The sequence below is a fragment of the Carassius carassius genome, chromosome 43, assembly GCF_963082965.1.
Source record: "Carassius carassius chromosome 43, fCarCar2.1, whole genome shotgun sequence".
NCBI classification, from domain to species: domain Eukaryota; kingdom Metazoa; phylum Chordata; class Actinopteri; order Cypriniformes; family Cyprinidae; genus Carassius; species Carassius carassius.
Window position 1 is genome coordinate 9,628,902 of NC_081797.1, and position 21,568 is coordinate 9,650,469.

The window sequence follows — 21,568 nt, forward strand, 5'->3', positions numbered from 1 at the left end:
GTTTTATTTTACAGTACAACCATCAAGCTTTTATAATAGTGGAAACCGTAGCGAGATCTTAAAACTTCTCTTTTGTGGACAACAGCCGTTTTATAAAGTGCATTTGCATTCTTAAATTAATGTTATAAGTGGCATATCCATATTGCAAATATAGAATTTATTTAAATTAATGTTGCAGCTATAATTTTAATTGAGAATTTGAGAATTGAGCTGATTTGGTTGTTTGACTCTACAGGAATCCCTTCAAACCCAAATCAGCCAGCAGGATATTCGGTTAGAATGGAGAACACTCTTCCTCTGGTGACCCAAGCCCAAGCTATCCAGTCTTTACCCATGAGACCAGGAGTTATAGCACAAGTAAGTCCTCATTTCACAAGATGATGTGGAAAAATAATGGAAAACAGCCAAGGGTTGTTATCCACATTGACATACCAGTTTCGATATTAAACTCGAAGCCAGTTACATCACAAAAGTTCAACATTGTCCTTTTTTGACCTTTCAGCAGCCGTGGTCCAACAGAACTCCAAAGATCCTGGTGCCAGCTTGGCAGCAGGTCCCGCCACCTGCTACGAGCTTGGCATCCGATACAGTTGTTGGACCACAGAGACGAGGAGACTGGGGGTGAGAAGATCAAGGAGGCGCACCTCAAATAACATTTCGGTGCATTCCGGTGACCTAAAATGTGTTGTTTTTTTTGTCTGTTAAAGGAAAGTGCGGCCACACAGCAGCCATTACACTTCAGTGATGCCCCAGCCTATTGTTCCCAACCAAATGGCTGTGTCAGCCCATCAGCCTATAAACATTGGCATTGCTCATGTGGTCTGGCCTCAGCCTGCATCTAACAAGAGGAACAAACCCAGTCAGAACAGGTGAGCAACAGCCTACAGTCATTGGCAGGGCCTCGAAACTCCTCCATTTGAACCTTATGATACTCTAGTTAGGCAGCTAATTTGGGTTTTTACTGATTCACCGAAATGAAAAGTTGAGCTCATTATTATCATTTGTGCTGCTTTTTAGGAGTATGAATGTCTCGTACTACACGGACACACAGCCCTCAGTGTGTCCATCTCCAAAGATGGCAGACTGGTTGGTGAGTGCGGAGCCACAGCCAAGATTTTCTGATAGAGAGGTGCATTCCCAGGTAAAACCGGAAGCAGAGCAGGTGCAGGTTCAGGAGGAGGGTTGCTGTAAGGCGGTGATGGCCAATCAGCAGCGAGAGTCTATTATTATCAGAGAGTCGCCCAGCCCAGCAGTCAGCGTCATTAGCATAAGCAGTGGCACAGATGAAGAGGAACAAGCACAGAGGTGCTCCCTTAACAAGTGAGTTGAACATTCATTCTGTACAAGTTTTACAGTTTTTTTTATTTATTTTTTTATTTAAATTACTGTTATACAGTAACAATTACAGTAATATTGTGAAATGTTATTACTATTCAAAATAACTATTTTCTTTCATAGTATGTTATAAAGTGTATGTGGCAAGGCTGAATTTTCAGCATCATTACTCCAGTCTTCAGTGTCAAGTGAACCTTCAAAAATCATTCTGATATGCTGCTTTGCTGGTCAAGGAATCTTTATTATTATTATCAATTTTGAAAACTTTGAAAAGTTGTGCTGCTTAATATTTTTGTGGAAATCGAGATAAACTGTGATACATTTTTTAACACAAATAGAAAGATCGAAATTAAGGCCCTATGAAATCCATTTAATTATTTTTTTTCCAAATTAAGAAAATCTTTAAGTACTCTTAAAGGTGTAGTAGCACCCTCTTTAATACCGAGGGTCAGCGAAAAGGGTATATTTATGACTTTTTGACCAAGTAGATTTCAGGGAAATAAACGATTTGCTACAAAAAAATACTGTCAGTTGTCGACTAAAATTTCAGATTCTTTTTAACTTGCATACATATGGTTCTCATAGCTAAAGTGAGCTGCGTGTGTTCTTTGACAGGTGTAAGGGCAGTCCGGAGTGTGAGGCGTGCACAGGCTCTCTGAACATGGAGCGAGTGTGTTCCCTCAGCAGTCCTGATAGCAGTCTGAGCACCAGCTCCTCAGCCTCAGCACAATCCAGCCCCTCGCCATGCAAAAGACCCAGCAGGTGCAGTATTTCATTTTTTTTTTTTTTTATTGTAGAACTGAGGTGAGGTTGAGTTTACATTTATTTTGATGTGGGTTGTTTTCTCCTGTGACTTACTGCAGTATATCAGAAGATGACGGCCATGAAAGTGGGTGTGAAACAGTAGACGGCTCACCCCCTTCAGACTCCTCCTTAGGGCCCCACAACAGCCCCTTTCCTGAAAGACGCTTCCTGACCAATCAGAACCAGAACCAGAAACCCCAGGCCAGGCGTGGGCACCCCAACACAGTGCTGAATAAACCTGCAGTGAGGACCGTGGTGGTGCCACCCATGAGAGTGCTGAACAATAACAATCATCCCAACAATGAGCAGCTCACAGTCGGCACAGGTATGGAAGAATAAGTCCAGTTGTAGGTTATCGGAACATGTGAAAGGTTCTAATGGAAGTTAAGCAGTTGTTGGTGCTTCGATGTTTCTAGAAATAACGTTCTGGGTTTGATGCAAGCTTGTTTGTATTAGGGCTGCACGATTAATCGCATGCAATATTTAATGCGCATCTAGTAGAGCTGAAACAACTAATCGATTTAATCAATTAAAATCGATTATTAAAATAGTTGTCAACTAATTTAGTCATCGATTAGTTGCTAAATAACTTTTATTTGCCGTAAGCGGCTCATTTCGTGAATATTTTAAATCTGCGGTGACCAAAGTGTGGCAGTAATGAGCCACCGGAGGTTTTATTCAGCCAGTACAGCAGGAGAAGTAGCGAATAGCCAATAGCTGGCCTCGTTTTATGTCACGTGCTTCCTGAACAGCATCTCTGCAGCATTAAGCGAGATGGTGGAGGCAGACAGCAGTGGAGTAAGCTCGAGAAAGAAAAAGAAAAAAGTGGCAGATAAAACTAATCGAATAAAGTAATCCAAACTGTGGGAGCACTTTACTTTGAGCCTTCAAAAAAAGAGTAACCTGTAAACTTTGCACTACTGAACTGACATTTATTTGTGCAGATTCTTCAGTACAGTGTTGTTTGCAAATGTTTAGATGTTTAGTCGTAAAAGCTAATAACATTGCTTTTTAACAGTTAACATTTAAAGCTTTACAAACATGTTCTGTGATCAGTTTGTCGTTTACCAGTTCATAATTCAGTCTTGCAGCCCAATTATGACTGAATGAGAGAGGTAAATGTTTAAATGTATTTGAAATGCACTTTTTTTTCTAAGTATTCACTGCTCTTCTTTACACAGCAGGTTTTTTGTGTGTCCAATTTTTTTTCACATTTTTTCAATACTTTTTTTCTGATGGATTTTACTTTAAAATGTGAGTTCCATTCAGGTTTCATGCCATTGGCACTTTATTCGAAGGATTGTTTACAATTTCACAGCATAAGCTATAAACTGTTTCCCAGGTATAAGTTGTGTGTTTACAGTAAAAACATAATAATAAAATGCAATGTACTACAATTTTATTCTGTTTTATTCTTATTCTTAGTGAAAATATGTTCTAAAAGAACAGTCCATGTTCCTTAATAAGCTTTGTTTGAGATGTTAAACTACTTTAGGAGCCCTAAGGACTGCCATGGTGAAAACATTATTTGAAATCTCCTTGTGAAATTTGCTAGAGTACGTATGGGTCAGTGTTTTGATTGCAAAAGAGTTCGACACAGGATTACTAACACATAATAAAACACAACTTCAGGTATGTTTTTAATGAGGATATGACAATGCAAAATGGTTAAAATCTCGAAAAAGTCTGTTGAATAATAAAAACCCTTTATTATTAAGTTACTTGGGGAAAAAATGGGCAAAACTAAAATATAAGTACATAAACCGATTAATCGTAAAAATTATCGACAGATTATTCAATTATCAAAATAATCGTTAGTTGCAGCCCTAGCATCTAGTCAGTAAAGCTGGTTCTGTAATCAGTAGTAAATCTCCCATCATCTGCGCGCTTTCACATGGGGCAGCATTAACTACACAGAGCCGTTGTTCACTGACAAGCTGCGCAAAACCATATTCATAGCTTGTTAGTGAACAACGGCTCTGTGTAGTTAATGCTGTCTTTCATAAATAATTCTTATATGCTCATTTGCTGTTCAAGAAACATTTATCATCATCAATGTTGAAAACAGTTGTGCTGCTTAATATTTATGTGGATAATATTTCTGATACTTTTTTTTCAGGATTTTGATGAATAGAAGAACAACATTTATATTAAATAGAAATTGGGGCTGGATGATATGACCTTAAATCAAAATCTCGATTAATTTAACACTTTACCTCAATTACATTTAATTAAAATTGTGTGTGTGTGTGTGTGTGTGTGTGTGTGTGTGTGTGTGTGTATGTGTATATATATATATATATATATATATATATATATATATATATATATATATATAATTTGTTTATATATATATATATATATATATATATAATTTTTTTTTATAGTTCATTCATGGTTTGTATTGTAAATATGCTCAGCTATTAAAGGTGGAATATTTTTTTCTAATTAAAGTGCATCTCCTTTGGTTTTTAAAATAATTGTAGGAAACAATTTATGGTTATTTGTTAAATATTTCGAACAATTGAAATCAAAGCACTCACTGCTTGAAAAGAAAGTCTTATAAAAAAAAAAAAGGAAACATTTCAGTTTTATTTTATTTTTCCTAAAATAAAAAACTTAAATGTTGCCATGTCAAAAGTAGAAAATAACCAGCGTCTCGGTCTTCTGATTGGTCCACTGTGTTGGAACTGACATTGATGAGTGGTGCTGCGTCTTAAAGTTGAAGTATGAAGCCACTCAACGTGTGGACGCTGCAAAAGATGTGTGCGCAACAATCATGCATGTATAGCATCTGTATAACGCCGACTACACACACAGTGGTATGTTTTTATGAGGAAAGTATTTAAAGGATAAAAAAAAATCCCGAAATAACCAACATTGGAAAATTACGTTGGTTGGGGGTTCTGAATATCAGTTTTCGATTAATCGTTCAGTCCTAATAGAATAATTTGTAACATTATACATGTCTTTACTGTCATTCCTGATCTATTTAATGTTAGGTGAAAACTGGTAGCCTGAATGCACTGTAAGTCGCTTTGGATAAAAGCGTCTGCAAAATGCATAAATATAAAATATAAATATTTAATGTGGAGCTGCACAATAAATCGCATGTGATTGTCATGCACATCTCATCAGTGAAGCCAGTTCTGTGATTAGAAGTAAGTCTAGTTACTAATCTGTGTATTAAATTAATTAATTGCCGCTCCATCTGAAAGCATGTGATGGAGAACCGGCTTTAATCATGTGCAATTTATCATGCAACCCTAATTGAATGTATCCTTGCTGATTAATAGTTTTAATTTATTTTTATAATAGTATTAAATTCTAATTCTTATTGTATATTTAATGCCCTTACATGACATGAGTTTGGAGTGTACATTTGCAAAAACTAGTGCTTTCTTCCCCTTTTTGATTATAAAACATATTAAAGTGGTCAGCACTATATTTTCAAAAAATGTGTATCCTAGTGTGATGCTATGCTAAATAGACTTTCTTTGCCATTGGACCACAAAAAAACAGTTTGAAGAGCTAAACTACTTTTGTCAAACCCAGAATGTTTCTTTAATGTCTTTTGCCGGTTACTGTACAACTGTTTCATGAAACGCTATTTGCATTTCATTCACATCCACAGATTAGTGAAAACATAAACTTGATTTTTTTAGCTTTTGACAGTTGATGCTCGTTCAGATCTAGTTTTGTGAAACTGTTGTTTTTGTTTTATACAGACTGGTTTCTCTAAAAGGAATTTTCCCCCCAGTCTCAAATTAGGCCATTAATACAAAGTTCCTTTTGCACAACCATTTTTTTAGTGTGGTCACAGCCAATGTCTGCTTTACAGGTCATAGGAGAGAAACAGGAAGTTGTCACAGAGGCTATCGCACTGTGACCCAGTGTCTTGTGCGCGACATCCCAGTGTTGAGTGAGACCCTTTCGGTTTGAGCTTCCTCTCCCATACCTGATCTCTTCATTCCTGTCTTCATTTTTACTCTGCGTGTTGACTGCTCTAAATTTATTTACTTATTTATTGTATTTTTTTTTTGTGGAAAATATTTCCCCGGCTTCCCCCTTTCGTACCAAAGCATATCTGTCCTGTTTCCTACGAGGAGCCAATGCTTTGTTTTCGACGCATGCTATGAAAGAAATATTGCTGGAGCGGTAAACTCTTTCAGATGCTTCTCATGGCACTTTACCCAGGCAACATGTTTGTTTTGGGGTGTTCATGGAAAGTTTGAGGAGAATTTATGTTTTAGATGCATTAAGTTTTGTTTTATAAGTTGTTCAACCTCGCAGTTCATACCTGTTGGTTTTGGTGTTTAATTCATTTTCTTTTGAACAGTGAATACTGGCAGCCGATTCAGTTCGTACAAGCTGCAGTTCTTGTTCCAAACTGCAAATGTTAATTTCTATAAGCTGAAGTTTTGCATTTAAGTTTAATCATCTTTCTTAGGCGTTATATTTATTGATTACTCACTTTTTGGTCTTTTCTACTTTCTTCAGTCTTAGAATCCTCCTGCCAGTCCAGAGGTCGCTGCGGCCCAGGACGACTGAGCCACCTTTCCACACCCACACTGCCCCGCCAGCAGAAACTGAGCTCTTCATTCCAGCCACAGCTGCCAGGCTTTGGCCAGGTATGTCATTTTGCCTTTTCTCTGTAGTACTGTCCAAATTGTAAATGTAGATAAATGCTCTGTTTTGTTCTAAAAGTATTAAAAAAAAAAAACAAGAGGTAAGATGTACCGAAAATATTGATGACACCCTGTATTACATACATTTGTCCAATCAAATGCTTTAGAATGAGAATGTCCCACTCACTAATACCACCTGCAACCAACTAGAAAGTATCAATTCATAGATTATGGTGTAAACTAAAGGCTATTTGTCTATTAAAATAAGAGAAAAAAATTTTTTTTCAAAAGTTAAAAAGAAATTAAGGTTTTAGAGGAAAACATTCCAGGATTTTTCTCCATATAGTGGACTTCAATGGGGATTAGTGGGTTAAAGGTCCAAATTGCAGTTTCAGTGCAGCTTCAAAGGGCTCTGCATGATCCCAGCTGAGGAATAAAGGTCCTATGTAGTGAAAAGATCATTGTTATTTTTTAAAAATAAATCTATAAATAATTCTATACCTTTTAACCACAAATGCTCGTCTTGCACTTGCTCGACCTCTCGCTTTACATAGTCATGTTGAAAAGGTCATGCGTCCCGCGGAAATGCGTTGGCGGAAATACACACCCAGTGTTTACAAAGCGAATGTACAAAGAAAGTCAAATGCACTTTACTGAAAAAGGTAAAACAATGATCTTGTATAATTTTAAAGCTGGAGGAGTTTTTTGTCCTACCCTATTATTTCTGGTTTAAAAGTTTATATATATTTAAAAACATTTATAAAAAGACTGATTTTTTCACTACATAAGACCCTTATTCCTCAGCTGGGATCGTGTAGAGCCTGAAGTCCACTATATGGAGAAAAATCCTGGAATATTTTCCTCAAAATACTTGATTTTTTTTCGACTGAAGAAAGACATAAACATCTTGGATGACATGGGGTTGACATCCTTTAAATAGTTGGAACGAAAATGACATTGTTTTGTTTCCTCCCGCTCAGGTCCAGCATTACGGGTCGTGCCACAAGGAGTGGAACGGCAACTACCGGCAGCCACGCCGGCCACAGGCCTTCATCCCGCCCACAGTGCACGGCCCCACCTTCCCACTTCCCCACGGCAGCCCCACACACTCGGCTGGTCACCCGCCACCTCCCGCCCTCCTCTCCTATCCGCCTTCCGCGCCTATGGCCCACCTTTTACCTTCGCCGTGCCCACCGCCGGCCCCTCGGCCCGTCTTGCAGCCCGCCTACAGCATGGTGCACCACCAGGGCATCAGCGTGGGCATCAACCACAGGCTGCTGCCCTCCCCCACCCTGCTCCCGCAGGGCCACTTCAAAGCCCTCTTTCACCCACACTCCTATGTGGCATCACCCGTCTACGCAGGCTTCCCCCTCAGCCCCAGCAAACTCAGTCAGTACCCATACATCTGAGCTGGAGCCCGCAGCAGCTGCGCGCGCACAGCCGGCACTGAGCTGCCACATCTTTCTCTTCTTATGAAGTTTGACAGCCGTGATGATGCAAATCAAGCATTAAAGATATCATAGAAAAAAAAACAAAAAAATGCGTAAGTGAGGAAGTTGACACAAAACAGAAAAACTCACTTTAAATGTGTTTTTGCACATTTGATTAATCCCTAGTTGCGAGACCCTTTGCGGAGGGATTTCCCTATGCTATTTTTCGATTTTCCTTCTGACGTGTGTATTAGACTCTCGTTCAAGCCATCGCTGTCTCCAGTGTGTGTGCGAGTCCCCCTTCTGGTGACCTGGTGTTACCTGTCCATATTATCCCGTAGCTCCTCCTTTATCCGCGTTAACTCTCCTTTAGACCGGTGTTGAAAAGGTTCTGTCACGCTGCATGTCTCTGCATGGGCAAAAATCAATGTTGGACTTTAAAAAAAAGGGGGGGGGGGCCTGCAAACCATCACTATTTTCGCCCTCTGTGTATGTGTTGTATGACTTGCTGCATTGAATCCATTGGGGTTCGATAAACAGTGCCTTAAAATACATGTTGTTGCAAGTTACCCCGAGTCCCACATGCAGTCACGCATGTACCGGACTGCAGCACTTGAAAAACTTTCAATCGTTCTTTGTGATTTTTATATTAGGGCTGTTTCATACCGTTAATATTTGTTTTTTTGTGCTTGTTGCATTAGCGCGTTCGTTGACTGACTTAATCTCTACACCGGTGTCATTTCTACTTCATCTCTTGGGGTTGCAACGGGAGTTTTTGTTCGGAAAACCGATTGGGTGTCGATCCAAACACAGCTTAATGGGTCTCATGTCAATAAAATCTCGCTATTCGCGCCAAGATTAGGCTCATGATTTGCCCTTTAGAACAGGCTAAATGTTTTAACGCCTTAAATGATTTGCGCATTATTCGGAAACGAAACAGTCCTTTACGCGTGGTATTTACAGGTGGATGTATTGCGCTGAGTTTGATTCTTCGAGGATAACGTGCTTCGCGTAGCAGAGGCCGATGAACTATGTATAGAAACGTTTGAGTACTTTCATATTTGATAATCTGTTTCTACTCTAATAGTATTTACACTGTTTAATGAAACTGCAATACAATCCATAGTTTTCGGGGTGTTTTTCGTTTTCTTTCCATCGATTCTATGTTATTTTTAGAGTTAGAAGTGTTATCGGTGTTGGATTTGTATCAGCAGATAGCTCTTTGATGATATTGTATGGTTTCATGTTTGCTTTGTGCAGAATTATTCAGTATTGAGTATCCAACTGTAAAGTCTGTCATTGCTGGCGTATTCAGTGCTTTATAAGACGAGAGTTGATCGTGTGCAATTTTCTTCATAGATGCATGTGAAAAGACAATTTAATTGCTTTTTTGACGCTGGCTGTTTTGATTTCAAACATTCCGTCAGGGAGAAATAGCTTTTTTCTGTGTGAATTTTATTTTTTATTATTAGATTTGAGTTTTTCCATTATAGATGCATACTTTCATTATGCTTTCGCTACACCAAAGACAGTAATTCATTTCTTAAGCAGAGTAGCTACTGTTTTAGCATAGACCTCGAACATAGTGTAGCTGAGGCCGTATTTAACAGAAAAATCTATGTAAAAATGTTGAGGTTGATGTTTAGCTTTTTCGGGCAAGTTATGACTTTTTCATTTATTCTTGAATGTATCATAGATAAGCTGCTATATACTGATCGCCACTTCATAATAGCTGTGAAATTAGATGATTAACTTTGTTCTTAGCCTTCTTATTTTTATATACGTCTAATTACCTTGAAATAGAAGTGAGATGAATTTTTTTTTTTTCCGTTTTTGTTTGTTTTTGGGTTTTACCGTACTGACTGGCATCAGAAGCATTTTAATGCCTCTCTCGGTTTTGCTTTCTTTTTTTTTTTTGAAGTGTCATTGTAACTACTGTATTGCAAGTAATGGAGATTTTGGGGGTTTTGTGTGTGTGGGTTTATGTTCTTTTACGTTTCGTTTGCATCAGTGTTTTATCTGTTGTTATCTTGGGGCTAATCTTACGTATTAGATGCATATTGATGTATATCGATCTTATTACGTATATTTGCATTTTGTTAAAGCATAGCTTGCAGGATAGATTTAACTTTTTGTTTGAAGTATCAATATAAATTCTATATTTAACGACCCATTTCAGACTATTAATTTCAGTAATGCTATTAGCACTTGATACTTTCGATAAGCTAGCCAAATTTTCGGGTTTGGGCAAAAGTCTCATTTGGGCATCTCATCTCAGTAACTACAGTGCTGTTGGTTTTTATTTAATTTCCCCTGTTATTATTGTAATTGTACATGAAATACACACATGAAATTGTATCAGGTATATTAATGTGTTTAGAAATGAAGAAAAAAAAACTATACAAAATGCAACGTTTTGCTTGTTTTAAAGCGGACTGCTCTAAATACCTAGGGCATCTGTTCTCATTATTATATGGGTGTGTTGGTTCTCGCACCGGTCCCCGCTCTTTAAAGCGAGCGACACTGCGTTTAGTGCCTTTGAAATGTGCTTCAGACCTTTATATCTCTTTTGCAAACACTGCCTGCCAGCCTCTTCCTCTCTTTCATGACTCCTAGTTCGGTGTGACCGAGGAGTGAAAGCCTAACTGCAGTGTTTGAGAGTCATAACTGAAGTGCCGTTACAGACCAGTTGCTTAAAAGTAGACGTCCTGTCGGATGTTGCTATCCTGATAACAAATAGCAAGTGTAACTTGATAGTCATGCATTGCAGTAAACACCTTTAAGGTAGAAAAACATAGGTTTGTTTCTCAAAATTGTGGAAAGGAAATCCAATCATGCTTGATTAATCTATATTTTTATGACCAACGACAAAAACAATAATGAAATGATATCAGGGATTGTTATGATTATTGTTGTGCTGGCTAAACACCCAAGACACGATTTTCTCATATTTGGGGAGGTATACATGATACACTGTGAATGTAAGCCACCATTTGTCAAGGAGAATGAACATTGCCCTTTGTTATCAGAATTTATTGCTTTAGCGGAGCCAACTTCATGAAGATACAGTCCAAAAAGGGGTGTGGTTTTTCACGTTATGTCCTTCTATTTAGCATGTAGCACTAAAGACGAGTACTAAATTGCTATTTATGTGCACATTATATGAATTCATTGCATTAATTCACTGCTAGTAAACATTTCAGAGATGTCTTCATTCTAACAAGGTCTACCAAACCCATAATGAGAGAGAATCTGGACTGAGGGATCTGCAAACTAAAGCTTAAACGTCTTTGAAACTCCCAAACCAAACCGATTTTATTTTAGTTTGTTTTCTTTGATTCGTGTTTTTCTTTTAGACGTTTCTTGTACAGTTCATTCAGGGTCCTTGTATTTGTCATATATGCTACTGTGTTACACTTGCCGTAAGATTTGGGTTGGATTGCTTTAGATCTGTTTTGAACTCCTTCTGCAGATTATATTTTAGTAAAAGTTAAATCTCACTGCAAGTTATCGGTAATATTTAGACTTAAGAGCAAACAGACTTGATTTACTAAATCTGAGCTGTTACTGTTTTTATATTTGTACTTTTTTTTGTGGCTTTCTGATTTCTGTTTGCTTTTGATTTCTATGCTACATTAGTTTGCCATGTAGCCACTGCACTGTGCAATATTCACTATATGAGGACTGGGAAAGCTTTTTGTTTTAATTTTTCCTTTAATTTTTTGGATGTAATGTCTCTTACAGTTTGCGGTCGTATTTCTCTCTAGTTCTCAGTGATTTATATGTGACCAAGCCTTATGTACTTTGTCACAAAAAGCGGGTTTTCCTGGTGACTGTTGGTGAGTGTCAAATTAAAGAAATTATGGTGTATTGTCAAAATTCACTTTGAAATAAAATATATATTGCTGCGGGCACACATTGTTTCTTTGTCGTTTTTTTCCAAACTCTTATTTGAGAACATTTTCAAACTTAATGGATATTTGTTTCTAGACATTTTCATTTCAATTCTTATCGCACAAAATACAAGGGTTTTGTTTTCTGCACAATGTATATATTTTGTTGTCTAATATATATATATATATATATATATATATATAATTTTTTTTTTCTATTTTAAATTAAAGAACAAATTATATGGTATTAGAAAACCGTACTTGACAAATACCAAAAAAAACAAAACGAATTGGACTTAATTTGACAAAATTGCGCCATCATGTGGATGTAATCTTTATGACGTCTGATATTGATGCTTCCGGTTGTTATGTAACAGACACTTACCATATGAGCACAGAAAGACATTTATTCTGCTAAAACCTCTCTGATAAATAAACGTATTTTAATACCCGGATATTTATTTGAAAATCACTTCAAGGAGCACGTAAATATCACTTATCACTATTTATTTCAGGTCAATTCATGCTGCAGTTCCACTAAATTTATGGTTTACTTCTATATTTATAGCATTTAACTGCACTGTTTAACTATATATAATGAGAAATCGCTGAAAACTGGTCATTTTAAGATCCAATCGACTTTAAATTTTGTCTCATAAACACCTTGCGGCTAAATTAACTTTGAAACTTTCTTTTGTTTGAATGTATAGGAACATAAAAGATTACATTAACTTCAGATGAGCCACATGATTTTTAATATACCGGTTTCTGGCATAGCAAAAAAATTTAATAAAATTAGTACAATCATAAAGAATTTCATAGAATGACCCCAAAATAACAGGATGTATGATGTCGGAGGGACAGATCTAGGTTTTTGTTGCTGTATTCATGGGGACCAGTCATCCTCACGCAAACCCAGCAGAGGTCGTCTTCCTCTCGTTCATCAGTCTTTATAATAACGCGCCTCATCGCCAGATCGCCTCCATACGCTGGCTTGGAGACACGATATTTTTTCCCAATCAAAAGCAGCAGATTTCCCGTCGCAGCATCATTGATATAAAGCGGGATTATAGGGTCGACGCTGCGGGATTCCTGTGCGGAAGATGCGTTTGATGAAGCGCGCGAGACAAGCTGGTCCTGTAACGCGCGCGTGATTGATGTGGCGGTCACGGCTGCTTCTGAATGCGCTTTACAGACGCATCGCCTTTAAAGTTTCAATGCTGACATAGAGCAGAAAAACAGTGGAGAGAAGACCTCAGTTTAAGGAACTGGAAAGGATAGATCAAATGTCTTTTTCGGGACCTTTCGGCCTATTGCTTAATTTATATCTAGCCAGATGGCCCCAAGAAATGCGCGTAACAATTTCTACATTTTGGGCTCCGGTAGCGGGAATGGCAACGCTGGAACCCAAGCCATGTCGGAATGGATAGGCTTGTCCTTGTGCCGAAAATGTGTTGACTTGGACGGAGTGTGGACCAGGTGTCTGATATCTGTCGGGATTACATTGCTTCTGGTGCCGTCCATATTTGCCATAGATGGTGAGATATTATATACATTTTGGGTTATTTTGTTGACAACCTGTTTGAGTGTCCAGGTTCCAAACCTTTCCAAAAATGTTGGCTTCTTTGCTTAGGTTTAATATCTTAAACCGTACGTTTGAATTTGAATTTTAAAAAAATCGAATAATTTCAGTAGAACTATATTGTTTGGAGGTTCTAATTGTCAAACGCAATGCGGAATATAAACAGGTGTGTGTGTTTAGATATTAAGCGCTTGTGTGTTTGTTTTGTCTGCTATATGTTTCGTTCCCAGTGGCTGTTTGCGAGCAAAACAACAGAAACGAACAGACACAGCAGAACCTCGCTCTCAGACAAAAACCAGATGCAGGTAGCTCTACATCAGTGTGAGGCACTTGTGTGTAAACAGCGTGTGACGTCTGTTCGCGGCATCGGTGCTGCAGTGCTGAGCGATCTGTGCTCGCTGCTCGGATATATATATATATATATATATATATATATATATATATATATATTTATTATTCATTTTCAGTGATTTTGCGCACTCGCAAGCGGCGGAGGGAATATGGAAAAGTAGCCGAGGTGAGGGAGGATTTGATTGATCTCAGTGACTAGTGTCCTTTTTAATATAAATAAATAAATCCTTTCTTTTCTGTTGTATCGATTCGCTATATGAACAAACGATTCGCAAATTAATAAATAATCACCAGTCTATTCCCGGTTCGTTAAAAATCGCTCACAAACATAATAGGATATTTTGTTCACCCACTTCGATACCATGAACGAAATGTTTTGTTTATTGATTTCATATATAGCGACAACTAAATGCCGCTTAAAACTTTGATTCGTTCAGGGAAGGGGGCGAATTCGTTCAGTAGGGCCAACCAATGAAATTCTCCTTTACAGCCCGAACTAGAATTCTATTGGCTCCGCCATTTGTCAGTCTTCGAGTCGTGCTGGAAAATAAGTCGGTCGTGGTAAAGCGAGAAATGTCAGACTGTCTTAACAGTGGTTGTTTGGTTGAATTTGTGTGATGTCCTACGTCCCTTTTCACATTAGTTTTCATTTCTTGGTCTAAACCACTAAGCATGAGTATCAGCAGCGAGTACTAGCCAGGGATAATTTAAAGGGGTAGTTAATTACTCACCCTCATGTCGTTATAAACCCGTGAACACAAACACAAATTAAGATATCTTTATGAAATCCGAGAGCTCTCTGACCCTCCATAGATAGCAAGGGTACTACCACGGTCAAGGCACAGAAACATAGTAAGAACATCATTAAAATAGTCCATGTGTCATCAGTAGTTCAACTGTAATTTTGAGAATCTACAGGAATACTTTGTGTGTGCAAAGAAAACAAAATTAACGACTTTATGCAACAATTGACCGCCTTCACACCGGTGCCATTTTGGAGAGTATCATGATGCATGCACATGCTATGATGTAAATGTAAACAACATATGCCTGTGGTGTTGCTGACACAGAACATGCATGCACTGCACTGTTTACGTTCTGATCAAAGCTTGTGCTGTCACTTCCATGATTTAGAACTGATTGCTTTCATATTCTATGCAAAGTGTACCTAAAACACGTTCACACTAATGACAGATTTCAAACGGACTCAGTTCAACTGCAAAACCACTAGTGCACCAGGTGGACAAAGATTGTGCATGAAAATACTTTAGAAGAACAATTTGTTCAGTTAAATTATTTATTCAACTGCAAAAATGTTTGGTTCAGATAGCAACTTCAATTACAGTTTACTGCTTTTATTCTTTTTGAAAGCCAAGCCAAGACAAGCCAAGATTTAAATTCAAAATAATTTTTTTTAACCATAAACCAACATTCTTTAAATCTTCCAGGAACCAAGAAGTGTTAACTGTGTCAAAAATTCATTAGAAGGGGTCTTGTGATGATTCATATCCACAGTTATATCACATCATAAATTGAAGTCTTTTATATATTTTTTATTCTTTAAAAAATGTATTTTAGACACTCTACCTTGTGTTAAATGGCATAGTCACTAAATTCTTTAATGCTGCTGTGTGGGTGTTTGCAACACAAGGACTGAACGAGTCATGGCAAATGTGACGTCTTTCTTTCTTTTGACCACCATAATTCCCTCTTTAGAAAAGTCATAAAAGCACTGTTGAGGATTTTGTCTTTTTCACCGGATAAAAGAGAACACATGGTTTCCATTCACAATTATAAAACTTTACCCAATAAGATGACTTTCACTTCTCATAACCCTGGAAATGTCAAAAGCATCCATTTACCAAACAAGTGAAATACATGACAATAAAATATTTGAGCTATTGAATTATATTATTATCTTACATGTAGAAACAGCGGAGAGACAGAACATCAGCTCGCAGCCAGTAGAAAACATTGGTTTTCCTGATAAGCGGTCAGTTATACAGTGTTATACTTAACATTAAAAATTTATTCATTAATGATTGACTGCTGAACAATGCAGCTAACCAATCAAAAGCAAGTATTATAAAGATCTGTGTAATATTAAGATACAACTGATTTCCAGTCGACGTCAATGAGAGTAGCAAAGTAAGTCAATATTGTTGGCCGTCTGCTGAAATTTCAATTGTTGTATCTATTCCTAATATCCCTGACCTTTGACCCATCCCCATTCCTCCTCAAAATGATACTCAAGTAAAGACATTTCTAGTGGTACATTAATACACATTAATTCACTACTCTACTAATGAAAAGTGTTGCAATATATCAGTAGCCTTTGCCTGAGGACCAGAAGAGCGTTTAACCAAAAAATGATTTCATTTGTGCAAACAAGTTGAGCGTTGATTATGTGAGCTAAATAACTCCAGGCATGACGTCCCTTTCTCGAAACAGCACAGTATCAAAAAGGCAGATTAGATTTTCTAAAGCTAGAATTAGAAGATAAATACATTTCTAAAGCTAGAATTACACCAGATTAGTTTTGTTCGGGCACGTAGACATGCATGGGTCTGGAACATAGGCTTAATACACAGAGGTAAAGAGCCTATGCTTTTTCATTCATAAAACCTCCATTGTCCTTTTGGCTTTGAGCTGGGGCTATGGCGTATGGCCAGACACACTTGTGGCTTGCTGAGGATGAGGCATCTCTCCTCAATGCCCCTACAGTGATGCTCCTGCTAGTCAACAGGAGTCTGCTGTGCTATGTTGCCATGGGAACTGTTCTACATTTTTTTTTAACCGGAGTGGAAAGAGTGAGTGTATTACCAGAATGACAGTGATGAACTGCTCCGTTTGATTTTCAAAGGCCTTTTTGTGGCCTCAGACCCGCAGTGACTGGGTTCAGCAATTAGTTGAACAGATCTAAACTGGATTCATGCTTTAATTGACTATTTTGTGGGGATGTTTTGTCACCTGTCAGTTGAAAGGTTGTGTGTAACTGGGGAACCAAAGCCAAGTTTTAATGGAGTAGGCACAGTGTTTTTCCCCTGTGGTCTGGGTGTTGTTATTATAGCAGGTTTCTCAGTGCTTCTTAAGAAATCTGTGGTGGTTTTGTTCGATAACTCGCATTTGAAAACCCAGACCAGTCAATCTTATCCTCTCAAAATGTTTGAAGCATCACTGCAAAACCCATCTGTTAACCCTCAAGAGGAGAACTGCATTAAAAACAAAAGCATGCAATGACAACAGCAGGAGTCTTTGATTCACAGCCATGTTCTGTTCAAATGACTGAGAACAAAGGGAGAGCTCTTTACATTGTTAATTCTGCCATTAATATGATTTGCAACATAAAAGACTTTAGGTATTAAAAAAATGATATTGCTGTGAAATATTGATATGCTTTAAGACAAGGTTGGCACAATATTATTGTGTATTAACTAGACCTGTCAATCCATTATAAAATGTAATCAGATTAATTACATGACATAATTATTTTAAAGGTCAACCTGTTTTTCTGAAAAATATTGTACGTGTATTTATATATACTTAATAAATATACACAGCACACATGCATATATAATGTAAACAAATCGCGATTAATATTTTTACCGCACTAATTAATAATAATGAAAATAATATTTTAAATAATTACTATTAATAATATAAACCACTATTAATAAGCAAATAATAGAAATAATAATTTATCAAAATAATGTAAAACATAAATAAATAATAATTCATATTCTAAACCCACAGCATTTTTCGATGGCTAAGGCTGTAAATATCGACAAAATTATGGAAAGTGTAATTGAAGCTGTTTGGGATTTAATTAATTGTAGATGTTTAATACAATGAATAATAATGAATTAAAATGTTAACAACAGTAAAAGAAATACTGACAATAATAATCATATTCTTTTTATTCATATAGATTTTTTTAAATTAATAAATAATATAATAATTCATTTTCACCAGACTGTTGAAGGAATATCGATAGAGTGCTGCCTTTCCATTATTTCTCAGTGTCTTCTTAAATTTTCAGTGTGTCCACACGGATGCCAAATAGTCAGTGAATGGTATCAGTGAAGGTGAAAAACCTTAATAAAGAGCATGATTTTATTACTCTAAGCCTTTTGGCTTGTGCTTTAACCATCCATTTTGGTTGTCTTTGCACACTCCATAGAATTACATTAGAGCCGGAATAAGCTTTGTTAGCACCAGGATTCTTTCCAGAGGGTCAGCGTCTGCCAGGAAAAAGATGCTGCACACCACAACTAAGTGTTGAAACGCTAAAATATCACATTTTCACAGCTAGACGTGTGACGCCTCAAACTGAAGCTCAATTACAGTTTCCAGTAGGACAGAAGTCGGTCTTTTAATACGTATTTCTCTGTTTAATTACTGCCACTAGAGTCCTGAACCAGTTCATTATCTGCTAATGTCAGCTATGACCAAAGCAGCTGATCTGCTTCTCTGACTGACCGTTTTCACAGCTGAAACACAGCCGTTTTCACATGTTCTCATTTCCGACAATTCCATGCTTCATTAGCGAAACAGTCAGTGTGAAAGTTGATTATGTCGAGTCTGATGCGCACGCTCTGTTTCCATATATACAAAATGTTTTTTTTCCCTGCTTCTTTCTTGATTTGGCTTGTGCAAATCCACGAGGGTGCTAAAATCCATACCCCCAATTCGTATTGACGTTCCTCTGTCGTTGTAACAAATATATGGTAATTATGCTCTTCTATAACAATATATACTCAAAGGTGCATGCCTGGTACAATTGCTATAATAACAGTTGCAGTTATGAGTTCAGTAGCAACGACAGTGACTGTGTCATGATGGATGATCCGCACAGATCTTTGACAAGCCATTAGCAATCAGCCCATCTCTAGAGATGAATGACTTCAATCAGGTTACCCACAACCTCTTCCGTCTTATGATTCGACCTGTGGATTCAGGATGTTTGGAGCAAAAATGGTTAGAGATTGTTTTCCTTGGCAGTTTATTGGGTAATTCTTCATAATATGAAAAATGGAGTATCCAGATCGCTTGATAATGTGGTTGTACTTACATTTTTTGTTAGTATGACTCAGACTGAAGTGTAGGCCTAGACTAGCGTAGATAGTCTAGCATACTTTAGTTTGAATTCTCATTGATGATAACTTGGAATAAACTAGGTATTAATAATGGGATCTGACAGTATTTATTCCATTACTTTGATATGATTTGCATTTGCTTTGCAGTTTTTTGGGGTTATTTGTTTGTAACAGTGTAATATAAAGGAATAATATGATATTGTGACATTTGGAATTGGATTTGGAATTGTTGCAAGCCAGATTCAAACTTGCAATATTTGATCTGACGTTAATTGTATGACTTAATTATTTTCTGTTGGATGATATATGGGTTCCATATTATTTGATAGCATTTTAGCACCACTAAATGCCGTCAAAAATAAATAATAATAAAAATGAATTAATGTAGGATTACCAGAATCACTGTGAGATTAAAGTATTTTGAGAATGGAGTCAAAAGTCTCAAAATATTACTTGATTCTCAAAACATTATGATTTTATCTTGTTTTGTTACTGTCCATTATAATGTGATGACGCTTAATGGAGCATTGCGTAGGTTCTGAAATGTCTAACCGTTACTGACACCAGTGGCCGTTAGAGGAACTGCAGCCAGTCTCATGCTCGTTCTCAGTGCGCACGCTCTTTTTTTTTTTTTACTTACGAGGAGTGTCCTTGGGTGTCTGAATTGTGCTGGAGGCTGGTCGCTTCTTTCCATCCGCAGAGTCCATTTGAAAACACTATTGCCGCTGCTTGCTATAATGGCTGGCGTGCCGTACGGTTGTAAGCCCAAGAAGACAAGAATGCGCATGACGTCACATTTTGTGAATTTTCGCACCAATTCGGGCCTGACTCCTCCACACACAACTGAGCCTACAGGCTGATAGAGGCAACCGTGGTGGACAGTCGAGGTGTCATTCTCTTTTTTACATCATGGTTGGCTCATACATGTACAAATGAAAACTCTATCTTAAAGATTTTTTTTAAGTAAAAACCTCCACATAGCTCCTTTAAATTCACTTGTTTTACATTTAAACAAAATGGTAGAATTTAATATATAACATATATTTTCAGTAATAATTTTAGTGTTTTATTTTATATTTACTTTAATATCGGTTGGCAGGCATAACATGAAAAATAATTATCGGCAAGAAAAATATTGATCCCTAATGTTTTGTATTAATGATAGCTTCTTGCTTTATTACAGCTCTCTTGTTTGTCACTTGCCTATGAGGACATCTGCTATAACACAAGCCAGTCATTTTCAGGTCACGTGCATCGAGCTAATACTTAGATCCAGCCATCTGATGCCAACCATCTCCCTAAAAGTGTTCCTTTGCCAGGAGCGATGACAAACAAATATGTTTTATTTAATCTGTTTTGTTAATGAATGAACAGATTATGATGTCCATTATCAATGCCATAAACCAAAGAGTTATCGTTTCGCTCCCTTTTACTCCATCACTTTTATCAATTTCGCTTAGATCAAGGGATTGATGCTGACCCCTGCCAGATTAATACACAATTCGGAGAGTCAGTAATGAAATTGTGTGCCAGCTCACACCTGAAAATCTCCTCAGGCTTATGAAACAAGGTTTATGGTGGGGAGGGGCTAATCCGGTTTGTGGGCAAGAAAAAGGGGCATTATGGGGTCAATAGATGCATAAACTGACACATCTCATGTTTTATGGTGCTTTTTGTATAGCAGCACATGGTGGTAATTTAATTATTGTTTTGTAGCTTTTATAGCACACTGATTTTTTTTTTAAGTACTTCAAAGCTCCAGACAGGCTCAGCTGTTCACGTTTTGGTGTCTGATGTCTGTCTGTCTTTTGGGCCTGATCAAAAGCTGCGTCCTCGTTTTACTCTGCTGTTAATTTACACGGAACTCATAACTGTGGCCCCGTTTGACTCTAGAGGTGTTTGAAAGCTTGTCAAAATGTCGTTCCAGAAAACATATGGGAAAACTGGAGCAAATATCCAAACTAATTAGGCATGTGCATTCCTATAATTCTCTCTATGCTTGTCGAATCGCTTGCATAATTACATCAGACGGCCATTCAGCGGTTCTTGTTGATAGAATCGCCACATTCAATTTCGTTCCTACCCTTAGATATATTTAATTGCTAAACTGTTGCCTTTGCAGCTTGAAAGAAGAAAGCAAGTACTGCGTTTTATGTTCACACCTGAAATTTCACACATGACAGTGCTCATTATATGAGAAAAAGGAGAAGGGCGCTTTATGCATAATGAGCTCTGTCCTTGTTGGACCTCCGACGTCATCGACTTTACCCTAATAATAATCCCTTGGGGGTAAAATGATGCCATGTAAAAGGAGTGGGATTATCTATTTTTGCCTTCAGAGAAGGCTGATGTTATGTGGCCATGTCATGTTTACTATGTTAAAGCCTATAATATTCGGTGGAATTTGTGTGCAGAATGTATATTTCGAGGACTCTCGCTTGCTCTGCTC

General features: G+C 37.4%; 2 protein-coding genes across 6 annotated transcripts in view; both read left to right on the plus strand.

Annotated features, from left to right (window-relative positions):
- The window catches only part of hipk3a (homeodomain interacting protein kinase 3a), a 53,223-nt gene extending 41,112 nt beyond the window's left edge, over window positions 1–12,111 (plus strand). Inside the window, exons 9-16 of the mRNA XM_059536646.1 lie at window positions 236–357; window positions 503–621; window positions 708–869; window positions 1,018–1,320; window positions 1,951–2,097; window positions 2,199–2,464; window positions 6,640–6,770; window positions 7,748–12,111. Of these exons, the coding sequence (XP_059392629.1) occupies window positions 236–357; window positions 503–621; window positions 708–869; window positions 1,018–1,320; window positions 1,951–2,097; window positions 2,199–2,464; window positions 6,640–6,770; window positions 7,748–8,176 (1,679 nt within the window). The 3' untranslated portion in view covers window positions 8,177–12,111. The remainder of the gene's footprint in view (window positions 1–235; window positions 358–502; window positions 622–707; window positions 870–1,017; window positions 1,321–1,950; window positions 2,098–2,198; window positions 2,465–6,639; window positions 6,771–7,747) is intronic.
- A 920-nt stretch (window positions 12,112–13,031) lies between these two features.
- Window positions 13,032–21,568, plus strand: part of kiaa1549la (KIAA1549-like a) — a 48,377-nt gene continuing 39,840 nt past the window's right edge. For 3 of the 5 annotated variants that reach the window (XM_059535879.1, XM_059535881.1, XM_059535882.1), the window contains exon 1: window positions 13,033–13,628. In XM_059535879.1, coding sequence (XP_059391862.1) covers window positions 13,427–13,628 — 202 coding nt within the window. In that variant the 5' untranslated portion in view covers window positions 13,033–13,426. Of the gene's footprint in view, window positions 13,629–21,568 lie in introns of all 5 variants that reach the window. The other 2 variants (XM_059535880.1, XM_059535883.1) reach the window with 1 other exon arrangement.